The following is a 26,797-nucleotide window of genomic DNA, read 5'->3' as shown; positions in this document are numbered from 1 at the left end:
TGGATGGGGCTTGGAGCACCCTGGGATAACGGAATGTGTCCCTGACCATGGCAGGGGCTGGAACAAGATGATCCTGAAAGTCCAACCCAAACCATTCTGTGACTTTCGGTGCGCCACCAATTTACACAGTGCACAACTGACACCTCACCCTCTCCACACGGGAGAACAAAGCTGTTTTTGCTCTTCCAGCTCTGCTCTGAAGCCTTCCTCTCCCAGGCTGCAATTCCACCCCCAAGCCCAAGCTCCCGAGAGCAAGATCCAGCACGAGCAGCTCCTGCTGGTAGCGACGGAGGGGGAGGAAAGGCCCCAGAGCTGCGAGCTGAGAACACCGACACACAGGCTGTGCCACTGCAAGAGGAGAAGAGCACGTGAAGAGTTAATCCATGTGGGAGGATACAAGGAACCAATACCAGCCTAGCACATACCAGGAAAATGTGTTGTTTACTTAGAGCACTGCAGAAGGGCTCAATAGCAGCAGATCCATCGCTCAAAGCTGCCCCGGCAGCGACCATTCCCAACAGATGGTACATTTTTCACCACTGAGGTTCTCTCAAGTGTCAGATATATATAAATCCACCTTTGAAAAGCAGCAGGGAAAAAAAAAAAAGCCCAAAACCAGCAACAACAAAATAAGCACTTTTGAGAAATTCAAACTTATTCACAAGATTAAAAAAACCCCAACAAAACAAAACCAAAAAGAACCAAGACCACTCTTACAGTATAAACACACCAATTCATTCATTTTTACTGATGGTTGCATTTATGAATTTCATTCTCGTGAAAAAAGGGAATAAAAGGAAAAAAATTAAGAAAATAGCTATTTATAGAAAACAAAACAAAAAAGGGCTCAAACAACAGAATCTGTGCTGATGCTTTTGAATGAGCAGTCCAATGGCATTGAACATTACCTGTGCAAGCAGGCATGCTTGAAAACCTGTCTGAGTACTGCAGCTTCAGTTCCACAATCCAGGATTTCTTTTATGGTTGTTGGAAAAAAAAGAGCCTAATAGTTTCATACTGTATTTATTTAATAACTAAAATTCACAAATAAAAAGATACTTGCAAAGTCCTTTAGTTGTCTCATCCCCTCCTCCTCCACTCTACTGCTTTCAGACCCATATGCATAAAAAAATGGGTTTGGATTTTTAATTTTAACTGTTATATGATTGGTCGTTGGAGCTGAAGCACCAAATGGAGAAGATGCTTTATGGAGATGAGGGTAGAATCCTTTGCCTTCCCACACACATTTTTGGAGGAACACAGGAGATGTACCAGTGCCCGGACTCCTCTGCTCCCATTTCCCCCACCCAGAGCATTCCTTTCATTTTATATTTCCTCTGTTAAGTGACTGACTGCAGCCTCTTTTCCCCCTTCCTGTGCTCGTGGGACTGCACACACGTCGGACATTGTTCATTTCTCACTCTCCAGGCTGTGAGTCAGTGTCAAGTAGGTCCTGTTACAGCTCAGTGCGAGTTGGTTTGTAATGGGTCTTTTCTTTTCAGGTAGGTTTGTGTGTCGATTCAGAAGGCTTGCCTTGTTTCTTCCTTGTTTACATCTGACAAGCTGCTGGATAAGGCTATTCATACTCCAGGAACTGTTTGTGATAGAACAGCAAATATCTGGAAGAGAGCAGAGGGACAGTATCAGTTCTGTGCCAAAGCAAATGAGCTTCCATTGATGGAACCATAAGACATGAGGGCTGTTAATTTTTGTTTTCTTTTCAATTTGAGGCAATTCCAGGGACACTAACCAGGGATGAGAAGGAGGGAAGCCAGCTGACATGATTTTACCAGCAACTCAGGGAACTGAACAGCTGTACATCAAAGAGAAACCCCATGGGTGCCCCATCCCTGGAAGTGTTCAAGGCCAGGGACAGGGCTTGGAGCAACCTGGGATAGTGAAAGGTGTCCCTGCCCATGGCAGGGGGTTGGAGTGAGATGAGATTTAAGGTCTTTTCTTAGCCAGACCATTCTATGATTCTATGAAAGAGTCAAACCTTATAAAATCTACCCAGGACCTGAAAACTTTGGAAGATTGGATTCTGTTGGTGCTCAGAGAGGCAGCAACCATTTAACACTAATGTGACACAAAATAAAGGTGCTTTAAGAGATAGCTGATGCTTTAGAGTCACACTACCAGAGATCAGACCAGGATTACTGCACACTGCCTCCCATTTGCTGGAACAGAAGCAAAATGAAGCAGCAGCCATGTGGGTGAACACTCATGTCCCAGTCAAATATCTGATGTGTCAATCTGCACTCAAATCTGGTGTTTTGAAGGATGAAGTTCTTCCTGACCCTAAATGCTGTGTGTGTACTGGTACAGAAGGGAGCCCAGCCCCTCAGCAGTCACACAGAACAAGAGGACTGATCTCCACACAACCCTAACCCACTCTGACACAGCCACTGGGGAGTCCTCCCAGCACTTCTGAGACGTTCCAATTCCATCCAAGCCCTATGGATTCCCTCACACGACACAGAGCTACCGTGCCAGCCTTTATCTGAACCAGGGAAATGCATCAAGGCTCAAACCAGCCCTTATGGGCAATAGCTGTGCTGTACATCCTCTCCTCCTTGCCTCTGGCAGGTTCTTCCATGGGCTTAACCCCACCTGAGCACCAGGCATGTGTTACTGAATTACAACAAACTCATTTCTCTGCTCACCTCAAAGCAGCAGTTCCCTGTCAAGTCATTTAACACTAAAATTCAGGTATTATAGATTTCTGTTTTTACTTCCCCATTGAAGTTTAAAAAAAGGAAAAATGGGAAAATCCATTTAAAAAATTACAACCTGAACATTGTGCCTGCAGCAATCCTTAAAAATGTAATGAATAATTAAAACAAGAATGGTAAAGACTTATCTCTGCAGTCCCAAGTCCATGGTTGAAAATGCAAAATGAAGACTTCAGATTTTAAGTTGCTTTTTTCTTGGAACATACACCAGTCCCCAGTGTTTCCCTCAAATGAGGAATTCCACAGTGCTTCCCTTGAAAAATATTGCCCTGTCCTCCCAAAGCTTGTAGAATATAAATATCAGAAGCCATAATGTCAATCTGAGATTAGTTTAAAGCCATGAGCTAAGAAACAGCTCATGTTCTCTACCTGCCTCCCATGGAGCCTTGCTATTCTGGGTCACAGCACCTCCTTAATGGCTCCTTCAAATCTTTTACACTTATCATAATCCACAGGTTCTGCAGGCACAGACTGGATTGTGTCACAGAGGTAAGCACTGCTCCTGCACTGGGTGATCACATCACTTTGGTTTTCAGAATCCCTTCCATTAGCAGGAGTTTGGACTTGAGCACCAGTTCCAGACATTGCAGTCACCTGATGTCCCTTGTCCTTCCCTTTCCTTCAGCAAATCCAGGGTTATAAAGCAATTATGGATAAATGTAACTGTGCACTCTCCATGCTGAAGCACTGAGCATTAAAGGGGATATTCAAGAGAGAAATTGCCCTTCTCTATGATCAAAAGGGGTTTTTTAATGTAAGGAAAAGCCAACAAAGGTCTAAGTTTGCCTTCCTTTCCCCTTCCCAGGGCACCACTTACCCTTCACTGTCTAGCACATCCTTAATGCTTGCCTTGGTGATAATGGCATCATCACACTTGAACCACTGGTCCTTGTGCTGCCGGATGAAGCTGGTATAGTGCCCACTCTCCAAGGTTCCCTGGTGATTAACTACTGCAAACAAGGAATACCTGGGACAGAAAACACACCATGAATATGTGCATCAAAAGGGGGAAAACGATGGGCATTTCAGACAGGCAGAAACTTCTGTTCATAAGCACACGTAGCAATGGTAAAGGATCTGATCCATCACTAAAACACCAGCTTTAACACTAGCTGGGAAGAGGGTGGCCTTGCCCAGGGAAAAAAAAATTTAAAATTTTTTCTTCTTGTCTATTTCTGCAGCTCTCCAGTCTGGTGATCACTGTCAGCTTTACCAATACTGGCTACCAAATTTGCTTCTAAAATAGATCAATATTGGTGCATTCCTGAAGAGGACCACTGATAATCCAGTCTGACCTTCTACTTCCCTCATTTATTCTAGTGAAGCAGAAAAAAATGCATTTGATGTATGGGGAAGGAGGTAATCTTGGATATTTCCAATGATAAACTGCTGAATTGATTAACTGTCCTTAATCTGCAAAGCCTGTACTTATTTTGAAATACTGAATATATTCAGACTCAACTTCCAGCTCTCAAATGCTGCTGTGCATTTGCCTGAAAACTTGCAGGGCCACCTCTGTTCTAAAAAAGATACTGATAAGCAAGTTGCTCTCGTTTTCTTTTTCCTTTTCCTTTTTTCAAAAGTGCAAGACTGAAGTCTTTGGCTCTTTTGTTCTAAGGTAAGATTTTATTTCCAGTCTTAAATAGACTATGGCTCTTTTTCAAGCATTTTCCACTCTGTTTAACTCTTTCATAAAGTGCTTCCCTCACACTTTGTGTGTGACACAAGCACAGCTTCACAATGGTAAAATAATCTCTCTAATCTCACTTGATATTGTCCTACTCAAGTTGAAAATTCACAGAACTCTTTTGACACAGTGGTGCCACAACAAGGCACCTATTCACTGACTGCCTACAGAGCCAATGATTTAAAGCCACCCTCTCTAGGGGAGTCCATGATCCAGCTAGGATGGACAGCACACTGCAATCCCAGCTGGAGCCCTCTGACATTGCCCCAGCTGTTCCCTGGCACCCAGATCCCTGAGGAATCCAGACACCTTTGCTCTCATTACCTAAGTCTGCCTCATTTTTAACAATTTCTCCAAGTTAAGGCATGTGCAAATCTCAAAAGTGATCAGCTGTGTTACCTCCAGACCTTTTCTAGCACTACTGAACACCCCACATCTAATGATTCAAGCTGTAGGCCCACGCAACACCTGCCTGGTACCTGCCTGGTGACACCTGCACTAAGACCTGGTGAGTTTGGTTTTACATCTTTGTGTGGTTCCAGTTTCTCACTGAAACTTTTAGTGGCAAACCAAGTGCCTTGAATTTAAATACACAACAGCAGCAATGAAACTTGTAACCTTATTTAACTGAAGAGGTAAGGTTTGTGTGACCATTTCTATTCCCATAAAGCAATGGATACTGGTTTCAATTAGACCCCCTTTACATTCTTGAGCAAGTCCCACACCAGTCCATCATTTATTCTGACTGGAATCATCAATACCTGACCAACAGACCCCAGAATTATTGGGATCATCTACTCCTGACTTTGAGTGTCAGCATTCTGTTAACTTTCTTTGGTCCTCTGGAACTCCCTTTGCCATTGCAATAGGAAGAGGAATATTTCAAGGAAACACCCATCCCTTGTAATAAACATTGTGATCACAGCATTTCATTTTGCCCACAGACCATTTGAGGGCATCACCCTCAGCTCTGGAACAGCTGCCACAGCCCCATGGAAGGGCAGGAACTGCAGTGAGTGAAGCTTTATTTTGCAACGTTCCAGAGTTACTGTGCTGTCAGATATGGTAATGCGCTGGCACTGCAGGATATAAAGAACACTATCTCCTTCTAGAAGGCAGCTACCTTTCACAATAGGAGTCATGGAATGTACCACTTACTTATTATCATTGTTTAGACTATCCGTCGGCTGCTGGTACTGCCCGTTCATTCTGCTCTCTTTACTGCAACACACACACACAAAAATCCAGTCACTTAAAGCAGTGGCTTCCCAAACCCAGGAAATTGCTGTGACATGACACACTGCCTGTTTTCTGAATCCAGGTCCTTATTCCAGCTGAGCAGCAAAGGGCTGATTAGGATGCTAAAGATGCTTTATTTGCTCTCACAGCAGTGCTACATCACAAACACCATTCCTCCTCCTGGTCAAGGCTTCAGTGCTGCAAATACACATCTGTTTATGTCAAATGTTTTATCCAAAAAGATTAAAAACAGGTTAAGAAAAATATTTATATTTGGAACCTGGGAAATTATCTAATTACATCAATCCTTTATCTTGTAATGGGTCAATCATCTTGGCTCTGACTTCTAAATTCATTTTGTGTTTTGACAGCAACAATAGGATTATGCTGTTGACTTCCTAGCTGGTGAAATTCAGACTACTGAGTTATGCCTGCTGATTATCCCATCTCTATTCCATTATGCTGGGTACCTTTCATAAGCAGAGCCTCTTCTATCCAGGGAGAATTCACCATAGAGGAACAAGGAAGTCTCAAGAATATATTGGAATAAACCATATACTCTTAATATAACAGTATTTAACAGAGCTTCAGGGCTCTCCTTTCTCTCTTGGTAGAAGCAGCTGCTTTTTTTCCTGGGAAATAAGGAGTGCAGGCAAAGCTTGAAATGATAAGTAAAATTTCAGCATCAAATAGAGTCTCTCTGTTAAGAGATACCATGGTTTGGGGCTTTCTGCACTGCTTCAGATATAAATTAAATCCGAATATCCTCTTGCATATTTGCATGACTGTCTGACAAATACTTTTTAATTAAGCTGATTAAATTCCTTTCATAAAGGTGCATTTATATAAATGCCACGTCTTCCACAAACCTGGGAGGTGGGAGAAGTCTTGCTGTTACTATTTTAATCTGGGCTATGCTTTTGCTTCTTGCAGCATTCTCTAAACAGAAGTTGAAGGTACTAAACAAAAACCCCCAGATTTGCCTATGTGCAGCAATAAAAAGGAAGGATTTTTATAACTTCAGGAATACTTGTTAGGGATTAGGTTGGCCAACTGCACAGGATGGCAGGTGGGTGGGCACTGAGGGGATAGGACCAAAGCAGGGATCTGAAGGCAGGATGGATCTGGGTCTATAAATTTAACAGGCAACCAGAAACATAACACACATTAATTAAAAAACCCCACCACCCTGTTTAAATATAAATTCTCTTCAGGCACATGAAACTGAACAGTTTATCTAAAAATGGAAGCCACAGCTTCCACAGAGAAGCTCATGGCAGAAGTACCACCATAGACACTGTTCTGTACCCTCAAGTATGCTCCTCGTTTTGTGCTGCACGTGTATGAAGTGGGAACCAGTTCTGCCCAGCTCTGTGGGGGTTTTGGAGATGGAACCCACCTGGAAGCCATGAAAGGTGTCATGTCCAGCTCCAGTGGAAACGAGACATACGTAGTGATCTTCCGCCTCAGTTTGGCTGAGTGTTCAAACCGCTGCAGGCAAAGGCAAGAGGTTTCTTCTTTAGAGAAAGGTTAAATTTTATGTTTCTTACAAATGTCCTAAGCTTAGAAACAGTAACATGAAAGCACATTAGCAGTCACTATGCAGGGACAGCCCCAGATTTTTCCTAACAGCTCTACGGGAATGTCCATGTAAATAACAACACATTTCTAGCAGGAAAATAAACCACAATTTGTGGGCTCAATGGTAACACAGTATTAATTAGCTTATTTACCTTGATATCTATGCATACAAATCTATTCCCACCTGACATCGAAGAAAAATTACATTAAACAAAGAGAGTTTATATTTTAAGAGCCTTTACCCAAAGCAGTGTTCATTTGCACCAGGGCTATTCAAACCCATGGCTGCTGCCTACCCTGGCTCACAGAACTGATGATAACAGAGTTTGCCTTTGGAGTCACACTCTGAATCCACCCATCCAATCATCTCAAGTGACAGGAGTCAAACCTACACAGGAATACCCATTCAAATTAAGGCAAAAAATGGAATATGCTAACAAAAAAAGCCTTGTTCCTAAGCCAAAATGGGCCTGCAGTACCCACCACCCTCTCCTCATCTCCTTCATTGAACATTAAATTGGAACAGGAACAAATACCAGAAAGAGATGAATGAGTTTCTATTTAAATGCAGCTTCCCTCTCCATTTCTCAGAAATTCTTCTCTATTTACACTTCAAGGTAATTATTTTCCAATTGTGATGCTGTTACAACTCCCTAGCAACAGATCCAGATGTGAAAAGCTGAGACTTCTGTAATTCTTATCTTTTGTGTTTCTCCCTTGCGTTAACACACCAAATGAAATTTGCATTTTACATAGAGAGGACAACCCAATCACTTAGGGAAAGTAATTTATTTTCCAAAAGATCTTCAGTCATTTTGAATAATACAAATACTGAACTGAGTATAGGAAAGGAGCGGAGCACATTCACCTTGACTTCCCTCAGAACTTTTCCATGTTTTTCCTTCAATACAGTGGCAAACTTTCAGTGAAAGTGTAAAAATTGTACCAGGTAGGATGAGGGGGTGTAACTGGAGATTGGTTTCTGTGCTGGTTCAGGTTTTGGACCAGCCTTCCATTCTGTCTTTAGATTCAAGCTGGTTAAGTTCCCCCAGACACACTGCAAAGCTACATCAGAGATAATGTAACACTATCTTAATAGAAAATCTAGCTGGGCGAGGCAAAATGTTCTTTATATTAATTTATATCATAAAAGTTTAGTCAGTGAAAGCCAGAAGACATGTCCAAGAATTCAGCTCATCCTCTCAAAGAGGAAATCACATCCTCTGCTCTGCTGGCCCCCCGTGAACTTACTTTGAGATGAAAACAGGCCACAATGGGTAACTTCTTCATAGTGAGTTGTTTGGTAGATTCTTGGTAGCTATGGCAACCACTACATTTGATTTTGGCACTGCTTCCTAGATGTTCTGGCCTTGTAAACCTAAAAAAAATATTGAAAAGCAAAGGAATGCACAAAACAATCAGATGGTTTTTGACATGTGCTGGAAACGCTTTTACTTGTGGGTCACTGGCACCACAAGAGACAAGAGTCAGTGGGTTTTAAGTAATTTTGGAAAAACCTACAATCAAACCATAATAATGTGAAGTGCTGTGGCTCAGCTATCCAAATGTGACATGGATCATTGCTCTAACTTGCACTGAAGTGAATCAGTGGCTGAGAAAGGAGCTCAGTGTCAGTTCATCTCCTGCAGCAGCGCGGCTCATTTTCATACAGAAAGCAAAGAAAGATCTTTTGTTTTCAAACCCAAAAACATTGATATGGAAGACACTCTTCTGCCACACACTATTCTACCTTGTAGCCCTCCAGAGCTGGGATCAAAGCTCTGAGATGGAAACGCCTGTAAACACAAAGTTCTTTTCAAAATACAGATACCCTTCTGAAAAACCTTTGTTGACAAAAATCTCTTTCAAATTTTTCAGACAGAACTGCTCAAAGGAGCCATGGGAAGAAACCATTAGGGAACAGGGAAGTGCTCACAGAAAATGGACTACCTCGATGTTCACACTACAAACTAAAGCAAAATCCCTCCTTTCCAGAAACTCAGCACAGAAAGGCCAGGACCATGGACTTTCTTTTCTCAGTCCTTTCCTCCAAGTTTGTATTTTCAAAAGGCAAATCAACCATTTCTTCAGAGGCTGCCTTGTAACTAGGATTTTTGAGATGAACTATTTCAAAAATACAGTTAAAAACTTTATGTTTCTTCATTAAATGAAGAATGTGAGGGCAACATGGTGTCAGTTTGTCCCTCATCCTCACTCTAACTACGGCCAAAGCAGCCTCCAGCACTAAATGACATCACAGCTTCCTGATTAATTAACAAGATTTCCTTTACCTGGCCTATGTGGCATCATTCTTTGGTTTTTCTTTCTTTTGCTTTGTATTTGTTTATCCATAAGTCTCTAAAAAGGTTTATAAACTTGCTCTGATAGTTGTTTGGAATGCCCTTATCTTTCCATTTTTGTGTCACAATTCTGCTCAATCCTTCCTTCTTCAGGTTACCTTCAGCTGCATGGCCACACTGACATGAAGTTACACACCTTTTTTCTTGCTAACTTTTGGATAAAAGCATAGATCCATCCTCTTTATCCATTAGAGTTCAACTTCTTTCCAAAAGCCATACTTTCTGGAAGTATCTTTGAACCTGGATGGTTTTCCTTCCCTATCATCAACTTTGATTCTACTAATCTCTATGTTGAAGAAAATTACCAAAATTCAATTGTTTTTGCCTCTTGATGTATTCCTGCATCAGCAATTTTTCATGTGTACTAATTCCCTCATTTCCTTAAAATTATTGATCTTAACGGTGTCAAGCAGATTAGAAATCAGATGTTAAAGACTATGAATTTTTATTTCACGAAGATTAGCTTTGCTCCAGGCTCCAGGTAACCTCTTCCTCAGGCAAATATCTGCATTTGCCACAGGAGAATGACTTCCAAATCTGCTGAAAGATCCAAGTGAACTGTACACAAAGCCATAACCTTCCCCCCAGGTATCAGTTTCCAAGATGCCTAAGTGTCAGCCTCAGAATTACCTTTTCTTTTTGAAAGCTCCATTCCTTTAATCCTTAATGGTATCCCTGCAACTAAGCTGGCAGTAGCTGACTCTCAGTTGTGCTCAGAGCAAAATCTGATTCCTGCTTGGTGTTAGAATTTAGATAAATATCAAATGCAATGTAAACTCTTTTCATGTGCCTCCTCAGCCACCAGAACCAAGAACAAGGAGACAGACTTTAGTGATTTTGACCATGTAAAACCACATTGTCTGGCAGTAGCCAATGTAAAATTTGTTTTCTAACATCATGTGGCAAAAGGCTTTGAGTGCTTATTGTTGCTCTGAGCCTTCTTACTTTCTCACAGACAAACAACAAAGATACAAGTAAAAATGCTGTTTGGGGACAGAGCTGTGACAAAGCACCACTTAGTCCCAGTGCTCAGAGCCACCTGGAGAACAAGAAGAAGCCAAATCCCCTCTCTCCAAGCCCAAGCTGTGTTTGTGGCAGGCCATACCTTCTCAAGCAGTCTGTGAGGGTGGTGGTGCCCGACACGTGGCTTTCCCCATTGACCACGCTGCCATCGCTGCCCGGACTCAGCGGCCAGAAGGGGGTGGAGGAGCCTGGCAGATCCAAACTGATGTCCCAGAACGGGTCTATCGTCGTGGAAACACCACTGTGGGAAACAGAAGGGTTCCACACACCTTTAAAGGAAGCCAAATGAAGAGTTTCTCTCTCGCTTTGGGGTGCACTCCAGGTGCTTAATTTGAAGGACTTTGGGATCTCCATCACCCCTAGAGGGCACTCAGAGATGACAGAAAACAGAGCTGCTCCAGAGCGTTTGCCCACAATCGATCCTTTCCCTGCACACTTAAAAGCTGAATGTTTGGGGAAATGTACGTGATGTATTAAATGCAAAAAAAAAGTATTTAAGACATTCTCCCACTCACTGGAGCCCTGAGACTCAAAGCAGAGCTGCTCTTGAGACAGAGGCGCTACTGACCAGTACAAACCAGTTAACATCTCTGATAACGGCTACATGCCATCCAACTAGTTTACAAGCGGGTCTTGCCTGCTCAAGACATGGAAGATGGTGCTTGAGGCTACCTCAAAAAAGAGAAGGCTTTAAAAATAGTCTTGCTGTCTAGCAGTGCACTAAATTCAGCTTTGCAGTTCCTCTCAGCATCTCCTACAGCCTTTGGGATTTGAGGGGCCAAAGAATAACTGCGCCAAGCAGTAGCTTGTGTTCTCCATCAGAGTTCTCCAAAGACAAGTGAAGACAGGCCAACAGCCAGACTGTGGAAAAAGCTGCTCAAAATTGTAACTGCTATTGACTCAAATATTTTCTTCCAGCATCCGTATTTTTAAGAGAACTTCAGGGGTCTAAGCTCCCTGTTACATTTATTTTTTGAGTTCTCTCTTCCCCTAAAACCAGTGGTTTTCACTCTGCAATCTCATTAAGCCTTCAATATGCCTTTTTCCTCTGCTTCATTTGTGCAAAAGTTGTCAATTTCAAAAGAAAACTACTTTTGTCAAAATTTCATCAATGTTAATATTGTGTCGTAAGAAATCAAGCTTTGCATTATCATGTAAGGATTCTGTGTCTCTACCAGGCAAAGAACAAAATTTCCTATGTTTTCCTTACAGTAAATCTTTTGCAAATCCCTCCAGGAAACTGAGAATAAAAGCAGATTCAAACAAGCCCAGCCCATGAGGAGGACAGCAAGAATGTAAGGCAGAACAAAAAACAAGAACTCTGACTTCTGCACTATGACAACACCTAACATCTCCAACGAGAAGTCAACTTGTTCCAGGACAGAGTAGGACAATAAATGCGTTTTTCCATACTCTTGTAAAGGCTTTTTTTCTGGTACCTGAGATTACGTTAGGCATCAGACTCTTTGAAACCTCTTGTGATGATACATGAGGCTCCTGACTGAAGGAAAATGTGGTTCTGTATCAGAATTTTCTTCAAATGTAGTTGCAATTATGTAATTTGAAATTCAAAGAGATCTTGGAAGTATTTTTTTAATGGTCTTGGAAAACAACCACCTTTTCCAGACTAGTAAAAGGTTTGTATGCATAACCCTGTAGTACTTCCCAGACAGCTTTTTAGGTATGTGTTAATATGTGATAGTTAATTGGTAATTGATTGCATTTAGCTGACAGAATTACAGAAATAGAGAATCCCAGGATGGTTTGGTTGGAAGAGACCTTAAACATCATCTCATTCCAGCCCTTGCCATGGGCAGGGACACCTTCCACTAGGCCAGGCTGCTCAGAGCTCCATCCAGGCTGGCACTGAACGCTGCCAGGGCTGGGGCAGCCACAGCTTCTCTGGGAAATCTGTGCTGGTGCCTCAAGGTGCTGCACTAACAGAGTTCTTGTCTCTCTGGAGTTTTGCCAGTATTTATTGGTACTCAAGGGAGGAAAGGTTCAGTGCACTGCACTGGAGGGGGTACAGGTTGGAATCAGAGCCCAGGATCAGGAAAGTGACTTACTGGCAGACTTGACAGGTAACATCCGACTGCAGTCCGCCTGTGAAGATTTGGTCTATGATGCAGTTACAGTGGTTGGGGTTGTTGGCCTTCTTCCCATTATCATCACCTGCAGGAATGCAAACACAGGCTCAGAAGTCAAAAATCCTCTGAGGGAACAGTGGTTTGTCTTGGACTATGTCTCCAGTAACTCCTTCTAACTCAATCTTATACTGCAAGTTCACAAGGATAATACAGAACCCTGCAGAAGTAGTGCATTGAAGAAAACAAAGAAACAAGATTGGAATTCTTTGAAAAATATAGAAGATAACCAAAAGGTGACTAAATGTAGAGGTGAAGCCTTAAGCCATAGTAGTTCTTAGCTAAATCCTTGCTCAGGCTATCTCCCTTTACAGAGGTTTGCTTTGCACTGCCTGGCAACTCCTAAGACAAAGGAGTTACCAAACTGGTTCATGAAAATCAATATTTTAATTTCACAGCAGGAAATGCTACTTTTTACTTCTATCCCAGTTAACTTCTGCAAGCAGAATGAGGGGAGAAAGTTTGTTAAGAGCCATTCACCCCCAACCCACTGCCTCCATCAATGTGCACCTTCCATGCAGGTTTTCATCAGTGGGAAAATGAAAGGTGTCCTCATATGAAGTGAGGAGGTAATGCTGTGTCCTCCTCCAGCTTCCCCAGAGGCACAGTGAACACATTCCCATCTTTCAGGCATCACACACTGTCACTGCAGGTCCCAGGAGTAAAATGTCATTTTTAGGACTTGAGTGCTGAGATTAGGCCAACTCAACTTTCTCACAATAACCAGAGTATAAGATAACCAAACACTTCTGCACACAGTGCTCAGCTTCAAATCCTTCTCCCTCCATTCCCCAAGGTGAAGTAGGAATGACACCCTTTTCCTTGGATTTCCAGACTGCCCACTGCTTATTTTCCTTGGGCAGGACAGATGCAACTGGGCTTGCTTTGCAATCAGAGATGCACACAACAACTACTACACAGCACCAGCTAATTGTTTCTTAAAATACATCTCAAGATGTTTTCCCATCTCCTTCAACAGCAACTGCTACAACAGAACTAAGTTTGGACAGGTTTCCCACTGTATTTAACTTACTGAGAAGTATTTGATTTCTGAAACTAAAATGCTAAGATTGAAATACTGAAATACTCCTCAGATCTCTGCTACTTCTCAGAACCAATTATTTTCTACTCAAGAATGTCCAAAAAAACCACCTGAAGAAGTGAAAAGTTTCTAAAACCAGACCTTAGACCATTTTCATGTGTCTAAGGTGCTCTAGCTGGAGTTTTCTTGTAGTAGGAACAGATAGAATTTTTTTTTTTCAATGAAGCTTTAGAATTATGCAGAAAAGTATTATATAATAATCTGGCAAAGGTTCCACTGGATAGTAAGTGTGGAAAAGCAGTCATAGGTGATACCTACTAAGCTGCAATGGGCCACTTGAGCTAATTAGATTCTAAATGCCTCAGGAAAGTTCTCCCTCAGCTGCCAGATTTAGGCTTTAGAAACTTTTGTTTGAATTGCCAAGAAAAGCACATTGTTTCCTTAAGGAGACTCTTGAAGAAAATGCTCTAAAATTAGATTTCAAGTGTATGAGGTTCAAGTTGGGGGTTATCACACCCTGTCTGAGGCGTTTCTTGATGGGAATTTCAGCTAAATCTTACTGAACTTAAGAGCTTTTAAAGGGCTCAATGATGCTAAGCTAACGAAGAGAGCATACAGGATAGAGACTGTGCAAGGCATCCTTCACCTAGAGAAAAAGCTTCACTTATATTCACAAGCGCTGAAGGGAAAAAAATTCAAAATAGAATTAACTGGGTTGTAGTTAAAACTCCACTTTTCCTTTTAAAGAACTACCACATGCTTGTCATCTCCCCATTTCAAACATTGTCTCTGCTTTGTTTTGAGGGGGCAGAAGGAGAAAAGCAGTGCTGAGAGCTTTTCCCCGGATCACAGGTACCATCCCAGCTGGACACCTTGTGCAGACTGTCATTTCCTCCTGCAGAGAGAACTTTTCAATTACACAAGTCACTTAGGACCAGTGATGAGAGGGTCTCAAATGAATATCCTGCAAGCTTGTTCCCAGCAAAACAGAAGGGTATTATCCACTCAACATTATTTCCCATGGCATTTGGTTGGAGAGGAGGGGAAAAAAGAGTAAGATTACCACCTACACACACTTGTCACTATGGAACAGATGCTGAGGGGAGGTATATTATGCAGCTGAGAACTAGAAGCTGCTAGATTGTTGTGCTCAAGTTAAGGTTCCCTTCAACATTTCTGTCTCCCAAATGAGGTTTTAATTTCAGATATTTTTTGGGGGGTTAAATCTGGTCCAGGGAAATCAGCAGCCTCTAAGAATGGTCAGCACAAGACTAAAAGCAAACTTAAAATACATCAATGTACACATTAATGTGGTTATGAGAATGGCTGAAAATTGAGTTGAGGAGTTTAGACTCAAATTAAATGCAACTCTCAAAAAACCCCACACAGGTTACTACCGTGCCTGTGAAATAACTAAGCACGTTAATCTGTGTTCAAATTAGGCATTTAATATACCACTACAGGTAAATAATACACAGCAACAGTAAAAACAGCTTAAAAATACACAACTTTTAAAGATTGCTTTTGGTTTTGATATAAAAATACAGGTTTTGCCTCAATCTTCCACTTTGTATTTTAAATGAGAAAAGAGAAGTCAAGAATTGTCAGATTTTAAAAGGGGTTTTTATCAAAACAAGACATTAATGTTAATATTTCTGCTTTGCTTTGGTCCCTGGTGTTCTGAACAAGTACTTGTTATTTCTGACAAAGCAGTGTACACACAAATCTATATGGATCAGAGCAGATGACATGTTTCACAAGCATATGCTCTATCAATTCCTAAGAATATCATACAGAATTCACAGAGCAGGGCAGTGCTTTCCTCCCAAATCTCAGTACACCACTATTTTTCTGGCTTCAAATTTGTTTTGCAGCACTCCTTGCTAAAGATGAATGCAAAATGCTTCAAGAAATCCAAATAAATGAGGAATAATCAGCTTTAAAGTACTACTCTCCCTTTTTTAAAACTACTGAATAAAGTTTGGGATAAAAACACAGATGACTTCTATTTTTTTATCTTGCTTTTTGAACCTTTGTGTACCAGTGCCCATCTCTGCCACTTGAGTGCTGTTGCTCCTGCAGAAACCTCCGCAGCCAGCGATGCCACTGGACAGAACAGTAATTTTTGACTTGCAGTCTTGATTCTTTTAAGAGAACAGTAATTCTGGTCTAAGTTTCCCCAAGCTTGAAGATGTCTGAGACAAAGGTGGGAAACGAAAAGGTGTCTGCATGATTGGAACCTCACTGGTGTGGAAGTTTGCAGAGTTAGAGCCCTGAATTTATCCCAGAGCACTGGGGATAAAGATGCGTCTGTCATGTCGACTAAAAGCTGACTTAATGCTTTACAGCCTGCACAGAAATACAAATTATTTACACTATTTCTTCCACCAAAATACTACTTTCCAGTTAGATCACCTGCCTCCAGCTGTTGAAATGAAAAAGTGATGCACAGGCAAGACACACTCAACCCCTTTTTATAGAGAATTTTTTTCCATTACTCCAGCAGCACAGAGGAGCCCTATTGAGGGTTTAGGATATGCCCTGCCCAGATGCCACAGCTCAACCCAACAGTGCCAGCACATCTGTCACCCCTCAGACAGGATTTACACGGAGATCAGACAGGTATCCTGGCCTTCCAAAACTCCACAGATGCCACTAAAGCAAAGTATAGATTCAACCAGCATTTAAAACACCAACCAAATCAAAACAAAATTGCCTGGGCCAGCCTGCTCACATAATCATCTCAGGGCAGTTGTAGGATTACAAAATTTATCTTTACATGGACATCAAAATCATGTATTTTTCTTAATTTAGGCAGTGACAAATCAACAACAAATATTCACAGCTTTGTCTTCACCTGCATTAAGACACTTCCTTGCATTAAGACAGCTGAGTACACAGATTGGAAAAGGCATAAATGACTAATGGCAGCCAGACAAACATCACTGGACATTTATACAAAAGGGACACTTTCATTTACTTTGGTGCTTGAAGCCTTGCTGATCATGAATAATGTCCAAAAACTGGAGCAAAATTTCCCCCAAGACTTTATTTTATTTCTCGGTGTCTTAATTGTAAAACTTCATTACTATTGACTGGAAGCTTTAAAAGCTTTCTTTGTTCATTAAAATAAATATTTAATATTGGCAGGGGAGGTATTATTTGCTTGTTGTAGCTGTAGGACATATTCTCACTATTAGTAATAATATTTTTACATCTGCACACTTCACATGCAAGTGTGTCTGTGTGGATACACAAGTGGGAAAACTTTCTCATTACACTGAAAACTAGTTCATTCCAAATGTGGTTTTGCATGACTATACTTGAAATTCTGGTTTAGATTAACTTGTTTGGTTCCCACACAACTGCTCAACCACTTCTTTTAAATTACCTTGATGTGGTATGGATTATTTACTATGATTTAATAAAAGCCTCTCTATTTCTTCAAAAACAGAAGTTTGAAGACCTGGCTGCAGAGATGTCAAGGAAGATATGTCAGAGAGATTCTTCATTTAAAGTCAAACCACATTTTTTTTCCAAAGTCTTTTCAGATTCTTTATCAGTTTGAGAAGAGCTCAGGGACCTTTACTGTTACAAGTTTTTCTCTTTACAATTCTGAGACACAAATACTACTTCATTAATTAATGATGATGTGTAGAAGAAATATGAGCATTATCTTATATCAGAGATGATGTAAAAAACTTCAAGATTTGTTAGATCAGTGGTTCAGAAATTTAACATGAAAAAGAAGTGCTTCTGTTTGCAGCTGAATTTATTCAGTGTTAAGAAGTCAATATTTGGGTAGATTTTGTTCCTTACTGGACTTCCACGCCAGTTTAATTTGGATTATTGAAATCCAGTTAGTGGCTGTCATATGACAGACATAATAACTACAAAGGAACTGCTCTGTGTACTCCTGTCCTTGGCAATACTTTTTTTGGAGAAGATTCATTTGGAGGCACCAATTATGGATGTGAACAAGCCCATCTACTGCCATGCAGGGCTACCTCAGAGATAAAAACAAGATTCACAATGGTTCAGAGAAGCAGCAGCAGCCTTCCCTTTGACAGTCCTCTGATAAGCCAAAAAACTAAACCCTAAGTGCTTTTCCTAAGAGCATCTGAGCAAAGTTGAGCTTAAATCTTTTTGATAACCAAGGACTTTTTGTTTGTTCTCTTACTATCAACCCTACTACTTTTCCCTTGGAGGAATAGTAAAAATTTTGCTGCTGCAGTAAGTGAATCAAGCTAGAGCAAACACTGGCAGATTGGGAAATTTTCAGTTCAGTTTGAGTTCAGCTAACAAACAGAAAATACAGAATTTCATATGATATTACAAAATCAAGACTTAGATACTTTATATCAAAAAGCATGACACTGAATATTTTTATTGTACAATTATGTATTGTTCTATACAGACTAATAAAACAAGATACCATAGCCACCCATTGCTCTTTCTTATTCACATTTCTGTAAGCAATTTGGCCTCAGAAATACAGTAGAATCATATTTAAGCAGAATAATAATATTAAGTATTAAGACATAACCTCTCCCCCATGTTATTTTCATGAGTCCCATGACACAATGAGTAAGAGATCTAACTACTTAAAGTATAAATAGAATTTAAATGGCAATTTAAAAGAAAAGACAGTGACTCACAACCAATAAGAGAACATCATGATGGTGATTCAAACCAATGTACAGGCTTGTCTGCTTCTAACTCTTGCTACTTTTTGACAGTAAGAATGGTTTATTTATTTCTAAATATTTTAAGTCTACTGAACATTTTTAAAGGCATTTGCTAAGAGTGCTGCACTAGACTTGGTTTAAGAAGAGATGGTTCTACCTCCTTTTGATGCAATAATCCGTGTTGACTGGAGCCTCAGGACAAGCCTTACCTTTGCAGTGTCTGTGTAGCACATCTAATGCAGCAATGAGGAACTCGTGTGCATCTTGCTGCTCGTACCCTGCTAAATGCCGTGCGTGAGTCCATACCAGGTGCAATAACCTATATGGAATGTGAGGAGATCGGTGCCCAGAGTAAAACTGCTCAAAGCAAAGAGAAGGACATGATTGTTAACAGCTGACATAGCCTCGGTGCATTGCATTATTAAAAAGTCAAATGAGCGTAATTAGTCAAATCAATTTAAACCGTTTAATTCTGATGGCCTTAATAATAAAGGAAAGAGACAGCTTTTGTCACACACTACTGGAGGAGTGATCCCAGAACTGAGCAGCTCAGTTTTCTCCCCTGAAATTCCAGCACTTTGTGATGGATTAGCCTGAAAAACGTGGGGGTGCAGGGAGTGGGGGAGACAGACACAAACATCACTCACAGTTTGCTTACTGATACCACTGGCTTTTATTAAAATAGCCTGGGGAGGAAATAAAGGAAAAAAATTCCTGCACTTGAAAAGGATCAGCAATTTCATTCACAAATTATGTGAATGAAATGCCCCCCCCATACCAGAAGTAACACTCAAGATGAGAAGATAAGATGCTGACTGTCAGCCAATCCCTGACCCACGACAACTCTGCATCCAAATGCTGTGCACACTCCAGTTTTATGGAAAAAATTTCTAAGCAGGGCAGCAGCCTCATGCCAGTACTGGCCTTTCAACGTAAAAGGCTTTAAAAACAATTTTATTGAGCCAGCTGTTAGCAGAACTGAAGGTCCCCATTCAGTCAAGTGATCCCCAAAGCCAGCTGCCATCCCCGCTCCAGCAGGGTGTCCCCTGCCTGGGAATCTGGTGCTAGACCAGCTCCTGCATCTGCTTCAGTCAAAATCTGATGAGCTGGCTCCAGAGTGACTAAAACTGCCCCAGGTGATTTTGCCAGAAGCATATTAGAGAGTGCACAGATGAATTATTCAGTCAGCACAGCCTGATGTGAAATACTGCTGCTGCTGGGGGGGCGACACAGCTGGGGAGGGAAATCAGCATAGGGCAGGAGGACACTGCCCAAAGAAACCTTTTTAAATTAAAAACCAGCCAGGTCCCACTTGAAAAAACCCAAACAAACAAAAAACCCCCCAAACCAACCCACCCCCCCAAAAAAATGTGCCAAAAAAACACCCATGCTAAGGGTCTGTTATTTCCCTTGGCTGAGGTTCAGCCCTTCCTTTATCCCTGCACAGTGGTACCAGTTCCAAAAGTAAAGCAGTGATGCTCATGGTGTCCCTGCAGGAGTCAGGAAAGGCCCAGGAGAGTTTATTCCCTTGTCAGAGAAACATTTTATTTTCAATAAGTGAACATTTGTGAGTCATTTTGCCTTCCCTCACCTTCAGCAAAGGTATCTGCCAGTAAATGCTGCCTGCAAGACCACAATTATGTTTTCCCAAGATCCTATCAAATCCATGGTGGTTTCTTTTCAGTTACTCTTCCCAAACAGAAGACAGTAAGTGGCAAATACATAGAACAAAAAAAACAAGATTTAAAGCCCCAGCAGTCTATCATTCTCATCCTTATTGGAAAAGTGAGCTTCCTTCCCCAGCCCTGAGTTTCTCCCTGCACAGTCTCTGAGCATTTTATGCAAGTCCAAGCACAGGCACTGTGCTACAAAGCTGCTGAGAGAAAACACTGTATTTTAAGGGACAGGTTGGCAAAAGGCAGCACAATCTTCATCTAGTCCTCATATTGGTAGGGTTTTCTACATGATTTTAGTGCATTTCCTCCCTCAGAAATTTCTTCCGTACAAGCTCCACTTTTCCCAAACAAGAAGCTGCACTTCTGCAGCCAAACACCACAAAATGCTCCTATAAATACAAAGATCAATAGTTAACTCTGATGCCAACGAGGATGACACTGAGAGACTGGAGCAGGAGTGTGGTAATTGAAATCTGCTGATGCAGCTGCTGCTCAACATAATTCAGGGAACTGCAGCAATAAAACTTCCCTGTTCTGTCACTCCTTACAATTAGTCCCAGAGCTCTCTGGTCATTTTAACCACCAGCACTCCATGTAATTACTCCACTGCAGACACAAGACCTGCCAGCAGATTTTACATTCTCTGCTGCCTCAGTAGGATGAGAAGGATCTGACATGAAGCTTTATCAAATTATTAACTATTATCACACAAAAATCTAGAAATCTGCCTGGTAAGAATGTGGGATGGGGGGAAAAGCTTCACTGCTCGGATAAATATTAAAAAAAATAAAGAATCTGAACACATTCAATAACAGTATTTTAACTGGAATGTATAAAACATCTATCCCATCTCTGTCATTTCCTTGCTGCTGGGAAAAGCAGCCTATCAGAGCTGTTCCAGTCCACAAAAAGGAAAAGAGTCCATGCAAAGTTTTATTCCAACCTTTTCACTGAAGTGTGCAAATATAAACAATGATGTATTTGCAAATCACCTTTAAAATACAACTGTTAAACAACTGTTCCAAACATAATTTAAGGGGTTTTTTTGTGTTTAAATTTGTTTTCTATTCAGCAGTATCAGTTGTTTATATTGGAGAGAACTAGTTTGAGCAATTTCAAAGTGCTGGGTAATACACTGCTTAATTGCTATTCCAGGAAAAAAAAAAGGGAGAGGGGGAGAAAGGAACAAACCAACCAGGATTCAAAGCCTCCATTCTTACACACAGCCCAAGTAAAACTAATTTTGTTTTTCCACTTAAAACACTTGCTGCTGCATTCTAGAAAGAATCTATGGAGGATTTAGAGGACTATAAGCGTTATAATTTGCATTATTGTTACCACAAATATACAGACAACAGTGAGGTTTTAAAACAAAACAAGACCCCACCGTACACATCTGTACTTCTTTCTCCTCCTCCTGCCAAAAACATGCACAGAAGTTTTTCAATTATGTGAATAAACAGATAAATTTGATTTATCCTGCACATGTATCCGCTAAACAGTCTCTGAGCTTTGTAATTACGAGTTTATAGGCAGAAATCCTGTACCAGATTCAAGTCCAATTTGAGGATTCAAAAACTCCTCTTGGATATTGGTTCTCAGTACAGACTTTAAATTTTCTGGCAATTTACAATGGATGAAAGGACTGGACAACACATGGAACACGTGCAAGAGAACACCTTCTGGAGGCTTCCCAAAGAACAATGGTTCAAAGAATCATAAAATACATTTTGCTTGCATGAACTCTGCATGTTCTTCACTTCTTTCACGGAAAAGTACTGAATTTTACTAAATCAGCACAAACTCTATTTTCCATGACAAATTGCAAGGCTTCTCTCTATGTGAAGAGCCTTAACTACATTTTTCTCCCGTCCAGTACCTTTGTTGTAATTTATTTTATACGTAAGTCACTGCAGCAGTAACATCTTCAGATATCAAAGCCATAAATCATCTCCTCCTTTTCCCTCTTGGTCCTCACTTCTCAACTCTTCCCGTGCTGTGCACTGTGCTAGGCTCACAGGGATGAGTAATGATGGGAAAAAGGAAGGGTTTGTTCCTTCCACCTCTGAGTGGATGCACCGCATTCTGCTCTACTCCCATTCCTACTATTCCAGTCACAGAGCACATGAGACACAGATCTTCTAATCCTACCTCCTGAGTGGTCATTCTGGAAAGGATTTAGATAAACCTCAGGGTGTGGACCATCCTGAAATTCATTTTCATTGGTGAAGCAAAACTACAACACAAACACCAGTAGGTAAAAAGGAGTGCACCAAGCTTTTCAGCCAAAAGGATCAATGAATGGATTTCTGTGTGTTCTATCTTCCCCCTGTCCAGCTTCACCACTATCTGTTACTCCCAAATCCTCTCCATTCCTTTTCTTATGCAGTGTAAGTCATGCCATGATTCTATTGAGAAATGGGTTTCATGTAGCACAAAGGAGAATGTTAATTGATGCAGTTAGGTATTTTTAAAACAAACAGATCTCAATGCTTGGTGTGTCTGCCAGAAAAGCTACCAGGAAAAAAGCACCTCAGTCCTGAGAACCATCTGATAGTCATTACTCACCACCAACCTACTTCAAGGTGGAAGAACTGTGTAGCTTCCTATTTATCACAGAGAAACCATTCAACCTATATATAACTACACGATTTTAAACAAAAAAATAAATAAAGTGGGATGGGTAAGTTCTGTTTAAGAGGCAAAAGAGCAAAACTTGGTTATTTATATATAGGAAGTTCTATTCAATGTTCAAAACAGTCTCTCTTTTTCTCCTGGAGAGCTCCCACTCAGGCACTCACCAGATCCCCTGGCATTCCATTTGCCTAAGATCACACCTTCAGAAGAGAAGGGTGGAGGGGAGATGAAATTAACCCTTGCCCTGATTGTTTGTCCCTGGGTAAGATGCACTGGGATAACCACACCAGTTAATCTCAGTGGGAAAGCTATGTAGAAACAAGACAGAACCTGAATCGAAGATTCCCTGGTAATTCAATTACAAAGGAATCCTTAACCATAGCACTGAGATCTCCTGGTTTGCCTTCCTTTGCTCAGACCTCAGCTCTGCAAAGGCAGTGACAGAATTTTCATTACAACCACTGCAGAGAGCTGGGACGTGAAACGTAACCACCAATCTGCTCCAAAAATTGTAAGATTTTTGTTTTAATTCTGAATGCAAAGAAATTAAAACTCACTGGGAACAGAACTGTAGAATGGGCGCTGACAGAGCCATAAGCACAACAAGGTATTTACTGCTTGTGAGTTAAAATATACCAAGTTGGTTACAGACCCAACAGCTTTGCTTAGGAGGATTAAGCTCCAGTTTTACTTCAAGGAGGGTGAGTCACTTTCTGTGTCCTCCCACAGCACATGGCTGAAGTATTTAATGTGAAATAAGGACAGGGACTATTGCTGTCTGCACATTCTGGTGTCACAGATATGGCTGTTCCCTCATCCATACACCCTCATGTTGCAGAACATTTAATTAATAGAACTAATGCAAGTGTAGGCATGAATTTTGATTTTAAAATGAAGGCTGAGCTTCCCAAAGTTGTGTATGAAATTAAACTTGATTACAACTGAAACTAACACAATAACACAAGTGCTGCATTTAAGCCCCATTTTGTTCTTTGTTCCATGCTCACAGTAGAGCAAAAAGCATCCTGAGCCAACAACAGGGCTCCACACACAAAAATGGAAACAAAAATCATTACCTAGAGAGTCTTGATCTTTCCTGCAGCCTCTCAATCTGTAATGTAACACTCATTTCCCCTGTCCCAAGGGATTTTTAAAAAACACATGTGTAAATAGAGTGTGGTGATGTTCATCAGTGTTGAGACTTTTATATCACTATCTGATGACAGGATATCAAGAATATTATAGTTCCTTATTTTTAAATAAGCAAAGAAGTTTCTGTATTAATAGTCTACAGAAACTGGTATTTCTATACCATGACTGATTTTTTCATCTACGCATTGTGGTATTTCCCCACTTAACTGCACATCTGGTTTCAATAATCCTACAGCTGCTACCTATTGGTCTGCCTGCCTTTTGTTTTTACCTCCTTTCCTGACAGACTGAGGAACAATTGAAAAATAGAACAAAAAATAAGAAATGTAACATACAGCTGATGATTGATAAGCAGCATGAAATGTTGCAAATCCTCAGAAGTCTTGAGTATGAGCAGAAAACAAGCTTGTACTGGAACAACTAAGGGGGGTTTACCTTCTTCTATATATGTTTAACTCCCCTGCAGTGAGCAAAAAGAATCGTCTGTGGTGAAAAAGGCACAGGAGTAAAATCAAATTGAAAATCACAAGATAAAGCTATTTTAAGTTGGTCCCTGTCAGAATGAACTTCCATGACAGCACATCCACAGAAAACCTGCTCTGTGTACAGACATCTTCAGAAATTTTAAATGCTCCATGTCAGCATGTACACTACAGCTCCTTCTGGTTTTTTGGTTGGTTTTATTTTACTTACCAAGAAAGCAGATCTACCACTGAGGGAAAGGCACAGAATTTGGTTTGTTTTGAAAGACATCTTAAAACTAGGAGCCCATGTCCACCCACAGTCCTTACAATACTGATGTGGAATAAAGACATATAATAAAGCTCTTGGACTATTTATTAAGGAAAAGCCTGTGCTCGTCTCACACAGCATGAACCAGACCTACAGAAAAGACACACTGCAAAGCCAGATTCCTGAGTGAGAAAGGGAAAGAAGTGCAGCTTGTACAGGGAAGACACAAACTCTAGCAACACATTCACTTCTCTTTATCCTCCTTCCTGGCCCTTATTGGGTTTGCACATAAGAGATGACAGAAAAGACATTTCTGCTGGTGAACAAGCACTAAACTGAGATCTTTAAAATATTCATACAGACCTACATAGTGCAGTACCTTAAACCACAAGGATGTATACTGCTGCTTTATTCTCACTCCCATTATCACCTGAAGAGCTCGTGACATATTTTCCAGTTACAACTTGCACCTTTAATTAAAGCACACATTCAGCTTTAAGACCAAGGATTCCCAGCTCAGTCTCAGAAGAACAGGCAGCACTGTAATTATTTCTAGTACCAGCTTTGCCTAAACAAGGGTGACTTCACAATAGGACTTAAAAGCCATTAGATTCCCTTTCAGCAGCTGGGTATTTTTGACAGTGAGGTCTCAATCTTTACTGCTTTGTTTTACTACATTTTGAGAGGAAACACGACTTGCATATTTGCAAATAGAACACAATTCCTTTTGGGGTAAGAAACAGCATCTGTGGCAAGGTGATGCTTTGTGGCAAAGAGCACTCACCTCCTGAAAGAGCGTAGACATTTCACAGACCAGACATGAGCTGGGGCTTTGCATTTCACATTTGTGCCTGTCGGAGAGGAAGAAATCTCGCAGCAGTGGAGTGTGGGTAAGTGCCTGGACAATACAGTTCATAAAACATGTGTTCCCAAGATTGATTAGCCCTCGTAGACCTATAAAGACAGAAAGGGGGAGGGGATGCATAAGCATTATCAAGTTAAAAAAAGGTAGATTTGCATTTTTATATAGTTTTCACAATATTGCCAGGAATTTACGGTATTACATGCACAGCTCCAAGTACAGTTTTACACTGGTTTAGGGAGGCTATTGGTATTTTTGTACTCAAGTCACAAGAAGCTGCAGAAGCTTTCTGAACTACACTAGGATTTCTTAAATTCTAAGAAACAAGGAAACCTAAAAGTTCAGCAACACCAATACCATTATTTTGCAATGGCTGCTGTGCCACATGTCACCAAAACATGTCCCTCCCTAAGACTGATACCAAAGTGAAATGACAACAACTGCTAAGTCAATACAGTGAGAAACCAATACATTTGAAGAAATCAGTGATTAAGTTTTCAGATTGTTTAAAAAGCTTTCCCCCATGCAGGTCATGAAGCCAGAACAAGGTTTTTGTACTGTTATAATCATCACCTTTCTAAGACAGGCAGCAAAGGAAACAGCCCTGACAAACCAAGTCAGGCTATGGCATCCAATGCAGACTTCAGAGATTTTAAACCCAAGATCTGAACAGGACAACTTTAAAAAAGAGCTCTGAACAACACTAATTCCACACTCATTTTAGGTAAATTAAACATTAATCTACAGCATACATCAAAAATTCAACTTGGCATAAGAGGATTCATCACACCTTAAGTCAAAGTTCAGTAATGCCCAGAGACGATTCCTTGTGCTTGGAAACCAAGATGCTTAAAGGAAAGCTCTTTTGTTGCACAACAGAAGAGAGGTTAGGAGTGGGGAAAGCTTTTCAGTCATTTGCAAGGTCTAAGTGAGAAGAAAAACATGCTCAAATCCTTGAGTATTCTTCCAAAATATTAACATAATACCACCATACAGGAGCACTAAACAAGAAGAGCATCAGGTGGCCAAGAATGCTTATTTTTAATCAACAACTTACTTTGAAATGAGATAAAATGCACCGATAGATACAACTCTGGTATTGATTTAATACCAACATAGTCCTCTTCTGCAATAAAAACAGGATTACTACAGAAACATTGAAAGAAAACACAACAGGATTACTAGACACAGAACGAGGAATTTCCTTGTCATTCCATGGGATGAAAAAGCCTCTCAGCTGGC

The 26,797-nt window shown here is 40.8% G+C and overlaps 1 protein-coding gene across 5 annotated transcripts in view; it reads right to left on the bottom strand.

Moving 5' to 3' along the window:
- Positions 1-713: 713 nt before the first annotated feature.
- USP22 (ubiquitin specific peptidase 22) overlaps positions 714-26,797 on the bottom strand; it is a 90,302-nt gene continuing 64,218 nt past the window's right edge. For all 5 annotated transcript variants that reach the window (XM_068207184.1, XM_068207185.1, XM_068207183.1 and 2 more), the window contains 9 exons: positions 25,478-25,647; positions 18,706-18,853; positions 12,689-12,794; positions 10,705-10,863; positions 8,491-8,617; positions 7,058-7,149; positions 5,578-5,640; positions 3,550-3,699; positions 714-1,619 (listed from right to left, as the gene is read on the bottom strand). In XM_068207184.1, the coding sequence (XP_068063285.1) occupies positions 1,577-1,619; positions 3,550-3,699; positions 5,578-5,640; positions 7,058-7,149; positions 8,491-8,617; positions 10,705-10,863; positions 12,689-12,794; positions 18,706-18,853; positions 25,478-25,647 (1,058 nt within the window). In that variant the 3' untranslated portion in view covers positions 714-1,576. The remainder of the gene's footprint in view (positions 1,620-3,549; positions 3,700-5,577; positions 5,641-7,057; positions 7,150-8,490; positions 8,618-10,704; positions 10,864-12,688; positions 12,795-18,705; positions 18,854-25,477; positions 25,648-26,797) is intronic.

The sequence above is a fragment of the Anomalospiza imberbis genome, chromosome 16 (genome assembly GCF_031753505.1).
Source record: "Anomalospiza imberbis isolate Cuckoo-Finch-1a 21T00152 chromosome 16, ASM3175350v1, whole genome shotgun sequence".
Taxonomy (NCBI): domain Eukaryota; kingdom Metazoa; phylum Chordata; class Aves; order Passeriformes; family Viduidae; genus Anomalospiza; species Anomalospiza imberbis.
This window is presented reverse-complemented; position numbering and strand designations above follow the sequence as displayed.